Source organism: Barbus barbus, assembly GCF_936440315.1.
Source record: "Barbus barbus genome assembly, chromosome: 27".
Taxonomy (NCBI): domain Eukaryota; kingdom Metazoa; phylum Chordata; class Actinopteri; order Cypriniformes; family Cyprinidae; genus Barbus; species Barbus barbus.
In genome coordinates, this window is record NC_136755.1 from 22897047 (window position 1) to 22906660 (window position 9614).

At 39.0% G+C, this 9614-nt stretch overlaps 1 protein-coding gene across 1 annotated transcript; it reads right to left on the minus strand.

Annotated features, from left to right (window-relative positions):
• Positions 1-5308: 5308 nt before the first annotated feature.
• Positions 5309-8869, minus strand: crabp2b (cellular retinoic acid binding protein 2, b). Its single transcript, XM_079381326.1, has 4 exons — positions 8639-8869; positions 7575-7753; positions 7239-7355; positions 5309-6509 (listed from the first exon to the last, which is right to left on the minus strand). Exons 1-4 carry the CDS (start codon positions 8730-8732, stop codon positions 6459-6461), a joined length of 441 nt encoding a protein of 146 aa, XP_079237452.1. The 5' UTR covers positions 8733-8869; the 3' UTR covers positions 5309-6458.
• Positions 8870-9614: the final 745 nt, after the last annotated feature.

The window sequence follows — 9614 nt, forward strand, 5'->3', positions numbered from 1 at the left end:
AAACCATTTCTATTTACAAAAACATAATTACAGAATAATAGTTCACATTACAACTAGAAATAAACTAGTCGTTAACTTGTAAGCGAATAACAGAGACCTATAATTACTTATATTTAGCGGACATGGCAACACAGCAGAACTGACGCTTTGAGGAAAAAAATGCGTCACATGACGAGGAAGAGCCAATGAGAAAGCGCTATTATATCACGTGATGAGGGAGAATTTTTGTGAAAAAGCGCATGTCTGAGGAGAAAAGCAAGGGGGCGTGTTTCTCCTAAAAACAAAAATAGTTTTAGTGTTTTTTAAATTATTTCAACAACAGAATGGCCTATCATTTCTAAAAATCTATCTATCTATCTATCTATCTATCTATCTATCTATCTATCTATCTATCTATCTATCTATCTATCTATCTATCTATCTATCTATCTATCCGTGCATCCATCTCGGTTAAGCGGTACATTTTAAAATTTAATTTAAAATCTCATGCTGTTCCTGTTCCTCATTCAACCACTTGGCGTCACTGTTGCTTCGAAAAGCGAGGTAGCAACGTAATTTCCCTCTGTAAAATATAGGTATGACCACCGGGGCAAGTTGTCACATGAGGAAGATGGCTGAAGGTTTGCAATTTTCTAGTCATGTGAGTTCACATGGGTGACAGGAGGGCAGAAAGTCAGTCATATGATACCTCACAACACACAAATATACCACTACGCCACCGACCAATGCACACACAATCACCCTTCTTTGTGCTCTTTCATAAAACTCATTTACTTAGATTAACACATTCACTTTATGTCACTGAAAGTTTGACCTCACTGACTTCAGATGTTCTAGTTGCTCTCTCTGATCATTTCTGCAGCTGCTTCTAGGATACAAAGTGTTCCACAAACAATTAATTCAGCACTTTGACTTCAGTCTTGACCAGATGTGGATGAAATTCACACATATTGAAAGGAAACCAAGAAACTAGACACTACCAGTTGACTTTGAAACAGCGTGGCTCCTGGATCGCATTATTTGTATGCTCTGATCTTGGTGTGCAAGCTTCCAGTGAAGTTCAAATGCAATTAATCAGTGAGCAAGACAGAGCGATGGTAAACAGGAATGGGACCTTATATGAAATATTCATAGAGAAACAATATGTTGTTTATCTGTGAGTTCTGTGAGGAAGGTTATGGTGAAGTGACAAAGATTTATCACTCTTAATTCCCTAAACCATCTCTCCTTTAAAACCTCTTTTTCTCTTCTCTAAGTGGGTGTGTCCGTGCTTCCTTTTGTTTTCCTTTGAAACCACAACATTCCTCAGCCAATCAAGCGATGCACGGCCCCATGACATCGCCGCCTGTGGAATGAGCTGACATGAAGCCTACACTGGTGAGTTGCCAAGGCAACCAGCAGGGATGGAGGGAGCTTCAGTGGACCGTGTGGGCTTGTGGGTTTTGTCCGTCTCAGCAATATGGTCTCAATTAAAGAAAAGGAGAAACCAGGATCTGGGTCTCATTTAGTGCATACCACCACAATAGGCTTAAACCGCACAAGGGCAGAGTTAAATACATGGTGAAGACTTGATGACCTTGTTCTAGAGTGCTTGTAATATTAATCTTGTTAACGAGGTGTGCAGTGAACACACCAGGCGTCGCAGCGGATGTGAAACTGTGTCTCAAAGTATTTTGGCATTCGCTTGGAATTGAAAAGTGAGTCAAGAAGCCCAGACAGACAGACGAAACAAATATAATTAATGCTGTGCAAATGTGCATTTTCTCAAGTAAACGTTAGCAACAACTTGCCACCACAGTGAAAGGTGCTGAGGGTGGTTGTTAGGTGGTTGTGAGGGTGTTCTGGGTGGCTGCTAGGGCATTGCTAGGTGGTTACTAGGGAGTTCTGCATGGAAGGTAAGGAAATTGTTATTGGGTTTCTGAGGGGCTTTTAGGACTTTCTGGGTTGTGGCTAGGCTTTGCAAGATGATTGTTAGACGGTTCTAGGTGTTTGCAAGGTCATTGATATAGGGTTATGGATGGTCACTATGCCATTTGCAAGGTGGTTGTTAGGGGTTTTTAAATGGGATTGCAAGCTGGATGTTATAATGGTTGTTATTCTGGTTAGTTGCTAGGACATTGCAAGGTGGTTACAGTGGATTTCTGCATGGTTGCTAAGGGGATTGATATGAGGTTTCTGAAGGGTCGCTAGGGAAATGCTAGGTGGTTTTTAGGATGTTCTGTAGCTAGGTCTAGTCTAAGTGGTTGTTAGGATGCTTTGGGTGGTTGCTAGACCATTGCTAGATAATTGTGGAGGTGCATTCCAATTGACAGGGTCCCTACACAGTGTTCACTGCTCCCTACTCCCTAAGCATGGGATATACGTTGAAGTGGACTTAGCTGACAACAATCACTCATTTGGAATGCCCTGGAACGTCTTCAAAGAAAGACAATGACGGGGTCACGCAGATTATGATATAACATAAATAAATACTGTCATTTATTTTACTTTAAAATTTAAATACATAGAAAATGCATAAACAATTATGTATCTAATAAATATAGTCAAAATGTGTATGTTTAGACTGTTAACAAATTGTAGTGGTCTCATCTCATGCTTTTTTCCCCACACGCAGCATTATATTTATTGAGGTAAATAAAAGAAAAGAAAAAATGGCAGAGCCTCAGCTGTTTCTCGACGGTTTTACTTAGTTTCACCTATTCATACAACACTAAATGACTAAATGTAAAACAATATATTATGGAAATGTAACATTCATCATCATTACCATTCATAAATACTCTAGTTTGAATATTAATAACAACATTTAATAATAACCCCTTCATTGTAGAACCAATAACAGTTGGGTGATTTTCCCCCTCCGCTTCCTGTGAAGCGATGTATCCCTTATTCCCTATGACAGAACAGTGCCCTTCAAACAGAACAGGTTCATTCCATTCAGATTGGAATCTCACTTAAAGGGTTAGTTCACCCAAAAATGAGAATTCTGGGATTACTCACCCTCATGTCATTCAAAACTAGGGTTGGGTATCGTTGGGTATCCGATTCCGATTCCAGTTCTGCTTCGATCCTGATTCTTATCGATTCCTAGTTCAATTCCAATAAGATAAAAAAAAAATCTGATAAAAAAAAATTAAGTGAAACATTTAGATGTCAAACATACTTATTGTGTCTTTTTACAAAGTGTTCAGTTGCAGCTGAATAACATGAGCAAGCGACTTACAGAACACTTAGGCCTTTTGCACTTAGGAACATTTGCCTATGGTTTTAACAAAAAATACCACAGCAAAAACTAGACTAATATATTTTAAACATTAAATTGATAAAGACTAGTAAACAGTCTGTAATAAGATAGGAACAAACAAATCAATTAGCTATAACATAAATAAATACAACTGAACAAATTTCAGGTACAGAAATTGAGCACGTTTATGCTCAGAACAAATCTTCTTCAATGGAAATGCACAGAATGGTTCAAGAATGGACGCAGGCCGGGAACCCAGACCGAGACAAGTTTTCTCTGTGCTTGCGCTTGTGAGCTGCACGCAAACAGTGCTCAAGTTCTTTCCCATCCTGCACGTAAATCGTTTAAAATCACATTAAAATGCGAATGCAGGAATCGTTAAGCGGAATCGAAATGCACATGAAATTCGGAACCGGCTTTCAATACCCACCGTATTCAAAACTCGTAAGACCTTCATTCATCATCGGAACACAAAGTATCCAAGAGCTTTCTGACGAGAAATCCTTGAATAAAGTCGTTATTTTTGTTTTCTTTGCCCACAAATAGTATTCTCGTAGCTTCATAACATTATGATTCAACCACTGCCACATGGACTATTTTAACAATGTTCTTACTACCTTTCTGGGCCTTGAATGTGAAAGTTCCCTTGCTGTCTTTGCAGGGTCAGAAAACTCTTGGATTTTATCAAAAATATCTTAATTTGTGTTCTGAAGATGAACGAAGGTCTTACAGGTTTGGAAAGACATGAAGGTGAGTAATTAATAACAGAATTTTCATTTTTGGGTGAACTATCCCTTTAAGATAGCGGAATACCCTGAAGTCCACATCGCAGTACACTAACGGTTGAATGGAACACACTAAGGCCTAAGATCTGTCGTTTCCATAACAACAAGAAGAAAAATGGAGAAGGTGCCGGTAGATAGACTGATTGTACTAGTTCCTTCCCCATATAATGTCGTGCCCCCACAAACGTCGTTGTGAATCGACATTTTCTTTCCCGTTAACTTCAAAAGCCAACGCAAGAGCCAACTTTTTACTCTTTCTTGACATTTCTGCAGTACACAGCGCTAGGCTACTGTTGCAGCTGTTGCTATGGCAACAAAAGACGCTCTCGGCTGCTATTTGTAACAGACGCTGCCAGCTTTGTTTTTCATTAAAAAACGCTCTTGTCAACTTTTTCTAGTCCAAAAAGACGCCAAGTGTGAACACGGCCTTAGGGTGTTCTGGGTGGTTGCTAGGGCATTGCTAGATCGTTACTGGGGTGATGAGTGATTGCTAGGGGGTTCTCAGTAGCTCAGTAGTGGCGGTTATGTATTGAAAGGTGTATGTTAGGTGATTTATAGATGGTTGCTAGGGCATTGCAAAGTGGTTGTTATGGTGTTCTGGGTGGTTTCTATGCATTGCTAGGTGTTTGCTGGGTGATTCATTATGAAGATTCTGAAGGGCTGCTAGGGCAGTGTGAGATGGTTGTTGAGGTTATGGATTGTTGCTAGGGCATTGCAAGGTGCTTGTTATAACAATGACAATGGCAATGGCAATGGCAAGACTGGGTGGTTTGGGGGGGCAGTTGTGGCCTAATGGTTAGAGAATCGGACTTGTAACCCAAAGGTTGCGGGTTCGAGTCTCTGTACCGGCAGGAATTGTAGGTAGGGGGAGTTAACAGTGCTCTCTTCCACCCTCAATACCCACAACTGAGGTGCGCTTGAGCAAGGCACCAAACCCCCAGGTGCCACAGTAAAAAATGGCTGCCCACTGCTCCAGGTGTGTGTTCACTACTTACTGCTGTGTGTGTGTTTGTGTGTGTGTGTGTGTGCACTAGTTGCTAAGTCATTGCTAGGCGTTTGCTGGGGTTTTCTTGGTTGTTGCTAACCCTATAGGTTGTTACAGAGTTCTGGGTGGCTGCTAGGTGGTTGTTTGGGTGTTCTTGGTGGTTGCTAAGGCATTGCCAGGTGGTTTTTAGAGTGGTTGTGGGTGGTTGCAATGATTCTTGCTTCAGCAAACACCACAAAAATATAGTCACTGCCTCTGATGTTAAGCAGAGATTATGAATGTTTTCAGCCTCTTCCAGAAAGTGTGTAAATTTAATGGCAACCTCTGTACACTGCAGCACAAACATACACTTTTAAGACATCATGGGTTATGTGAGCTTAAAACTCTTAACAGGACAGTTCAGAATTGTAGAACACACATACGCAACACAGCAGACTGAAATTATGTGCAATCTTGAATAAGTCCACTGTGAGCTCTGTTCTCTGGGACCTGGAAAATGAATCATCGGCAGCAGGCTGAAAAACACAGCAGTCTCTGAAAAAAAAAAAAAAAAGACACGGAGGGTGGAAGAAAGAGTTTTAACTTAATTTTGCTTTTTGTTAGCAGCTTTTTGCATCATTTACTCATACATATTATTTAATTAAACTTTCAGAAGCATTTGCCTTAGATTTAGAATAAAGCAACAGTTTGGATCATCAATCTGGCTGCAGAAAGAGAAATTACAGCCATTCTCTCTGACCTCATGCAGTAACTAGCTACAGATGGGAGAAAAAGCAGAGGGGATGTAACCTTAAGAATATGAAATTATTTTTCTTTTCTAACGTTTGCTCACTCTTTCCATACCTCTCCCTCATTCCCCCATTACTCCTTGCCAGGAAATAATTCAACAATTGATGTACACTCATAAAATACAAATTTATAGTGTTGTTCAAAACTGTAAGTGGTTGGATCAGGAGACAGAAAGCAAGAACAGACAAAGAGCACTTTGAAGAAAAGGAATGAGGCAGAAAATAAGTTTAAAAGTGCAACCAAGGCTAGTGTCAAAGAGATTTCTATATCCAGGCAAGAAAATAACAGTGAATTAGTCATGAGATTTTTGGGGGTTTATGAGTAGAAAGGTTTATTGCCAAAACAGTTTTTGATTAATAAGCCACATTGTGGCATATACATGAAACTGAAACATAAAATGCACAAACAACAATAATAAATACACTTTTCAGCCAAAGCACCAAAAAGAACAATGCAAACTCGCTATCATCTTTATACAAGTACCGCCTCTGACCCTTCAAACATCTCTCCTTCTCTGGCACACAAACGTAGTATATGTCAAACATACAAAGAGTAGAAGGAACAGGCTATTTGTACAATGATAAACAAGCATTTTAGCACATTGTGGACATGGTTGAGATGGAATGGAATAGAATGAACCAAAATCTAGGATCCTTCAGTTTCGTTCATACACACGGGTGCAGACGACATCTCCAGCTCTCATGGTCTGGAAGATAAACACGAGAGATGTTAAGAAACCACCAACAAGCTGCTTAAACAATTTAAGATCCTTATCCGATGGGCTTAAACATATCAACAGATGTTAAATATTCACATATCCGACCAGATCTTGTTCTCTGAATACAAAGAATGCTCTTTTCCATTTCTAACCATGCAACACTGATTTACCTAAATGAAAGTTACAAAACCTGAGAAAAGATAATGCCAACCCCTCAGAGGATGCCAACGCTCAGACAACATACAGAATTACCAAATGACCACTGGAACTAGTTGAGACCTTACAATCTGACTTTGCTGCAGTTAAATTGAACTGCTGGTTTGTTGGCCAGAGGCCAATGTTTGATATTGATATTGTGATATGTTTGATATTGATATTGTGATATGTTTGATATTGTGCAGTTGCTTTGACACAATTTACATTGTTAAAAGCGCTATATAAATAAAGGTGACTTGACTTGACTTGACAAAATGTCTATTAGGAAAAAAAAAAAAAAACTGTAAGTTTACTGTAAGTGGCCTAAATGGGAGCAGTGTGACTTCTAATAATATAATGTCATAATAATAATAATGTGAACTATAATGGTGAGGAGTGAACAAGTGTTGAGCTTTTAAGATGCACATTAGAGTAGGCTATAGTAGTGGTCTATTTTATATGCTAGTGGCATAATTCAGTTAAAAATATTAACATTATTTTTCAAATAAGTGGTGCACTTACGAGAATCATCTGGCCATCATTGGTCAGTTCACGTGTCCATGATGTCTCAGGCCCCTCCCCCTTCTGCAGCGTCTGCTCACAAGTGATTTTTCGGTCTGTCTCCCATTTTGGAACACTCTGACGAGAAATTGTTAGAAACAGTAAGAAAAGAGCTAAAAGCAGATATATTAATTTTAAATGTCTTTATAGAGTCTCAAAGTTTGTTGAAAACATACATTGTTTGTGTGTATAGATAAAAGTGAACTTTCACCATCAAGTGTTTAGTATTAGAAAATATAAATAATAATGCATTTAAGACATTGATATTTTCTGATAGTAAATCTTGGGTGGCATTACTGTGCAGGGGCGTCCATCCACCGTAGCCTCATTGAAGGACTCGCCCACCGTGAAGGACACATGAGTGGTCCGCACACTAGTGGAGGTCTGAATGGAGAGACTTTCCCCCTGCTGTGTAATCTCAACAGCTGGTTTGGAAGCTGCTGCAACTGCAATCTTCCTCAGAAAGACATTTACGCCTGTAGAACACAAACACACAAATGTGCTAAGAAATTAAAAGGCCATTTATCATTATCAGAAATCAAAGCCATTTTTCCTACAGCTAATTTCCTGTCCTTAACAAGCGTGTCCAATCTGCACTGGAATGTTTTACTGTCTAAATAGCGGTTACATATTTCAGCAATCAAATCAGGTACCACAGTCTTAATGTTTACACCAAGGAAATCTACACCTGCAAATGCAGTGGATTCATTCTCGTGTTAATTTCATTTAGGGGCAACTGTGTACTTGGTCTAAGTGAACTCCCCCTTGAGTGAATAATTGGGGTCGAGGGACGGTGTGTCTACAGAGCCAAACGGCTGGCCGAGGGGCCCTGTATCAGGGTTTGTGCGCCTAATCATAATCCCACAAGGAAGTGAAGCAGAACATTTTTTCATGCAGCTTTCCATTGATTGTGCTCATGGTCAAACCGAGTCTCAGTTTGACCTGAACAAAACATATATATTTTTTTAAATAAATAACATTGACATGCAGTCTTGCAAGGGGTTCTTTTGGTTTATAGTTTTCTTGTCAGATGATATCAAATTGGCTAAATTTAAAACAAAATAGCATTGTTGCTTATTTTTAAAGGCGTAATAATTATACATATTTGTATATTAAATTAATTATGCAAACACTTCCTTTTTCGGGCTTTTGATTAGACTTTATTTTTTTACAATCTGAATAAAGTTACACTACTTTTACATTTTTTAAACATTACAAAATATCAAAATAACTTGTAATTGATTTTAATTAAAAAATATAGCTAATCCAATACGAATACAAAGTTCACATTTAAAAACTAAATTTTGCTTTAATTATCTTAGATATGACTTTTATAATAATGACTAATCTTGAAAACTCACCGAGAGCTTTTAGAAGTTCCTCGAAATTTTCGGAACTTTTCATTTTCCAGGATCCAGAGAAGTCAGCAAACGTTCGCTCCGTGTTAGCCTCCATGTTTCTGTGTATCTTTCCTTTCAGACAGTTGTTCTGGACCGTTCTTCTCCTCTCATCCGCCGGTGATAAGCAGTCTTTCTCTCTCTCTCTCTCTCAGGTCAGCCTGTGAATGTGCGCTGAGTTCTCGACCAATCCGCAGGGTTTGCGCCTGTCCCGTGTCTCATTGGGCGGCTGCTACTCGTGCACCATGTGCTTCCAGTAATGACTCAGAAAGACCCCTATTTGCCCCACCATTTGGCTTGAGCGATCGGGTCATATACTGCTAATTCCTTTAGTTGCATCCTAATATGTGTTATTTGTCATTTAGCAGGCGCTTTTATCCAAAGCAACTTGCAGCATGATTTTTACAAGTCCACTAGTCCAGAATCCTTGTTCATGGATTAAGCATCAATCACAGCTCCAGGGATTCGCACTTTGGACTTCAGTTGTTACTTTTAGTTACATTTAGTTGTCATCTACTGAATCTGAAAGCATTTCAGTATGTTTTGGAGATTTTGTCAAACACGGAGCTTTTGTTTAAAAACTGAAATCGCGTAAAATACATGGAAACCCCCATATTATTCAGCTCCCTTTCATCTCATACAAACATCTCACGCTGAGCTTTGTTAGTATTCAGACCACAACAGTCAGCCATTGTCAGTCAATCATATCACAGCCTCAAATCTCGGCTCTCTTCTGTCTCTTGCTGAGAGCTGCTGTAGACTGATCTGTGTCTGCGTCCTAACAAGACCCCGGCTTTCAATTTGCATTTAGACCTCCTCTAAAGTTTTGAGGGACTTTATGTTTTAAAACAAATTTAAACCACTATTTGTTGAGACCATAATGATATATATTTTTTAAATAAAGTAGTAAAATCATATTTATACTAGTTAAATATAAAAT

Bases quoted from the DNA above. Each gene is read 5' to 3' on its own strand.
- crabp2b (XM_079381326.1), bottom strand. From the start codon at position 8,732: ATGGAGGCTAACACGGAGCGAACGTTTGCTGACTTCTCTGGATCCTGG. The intron at 7,754-8,638 runs GTGAGTTTTCAA...TGTGTTCTACAG, and splicing joins GGAACTTCTAAAAGCTCTCG to GCGTAAATGTCTTTCTGAGG. The intron at 7,356-7,574 runs GTAATGCCACCC...ATTTCTCGTCAG, and splicing joins TGGATGGACGCCCCTGCACA to AGTGTTCCAAAATGGGAGAC.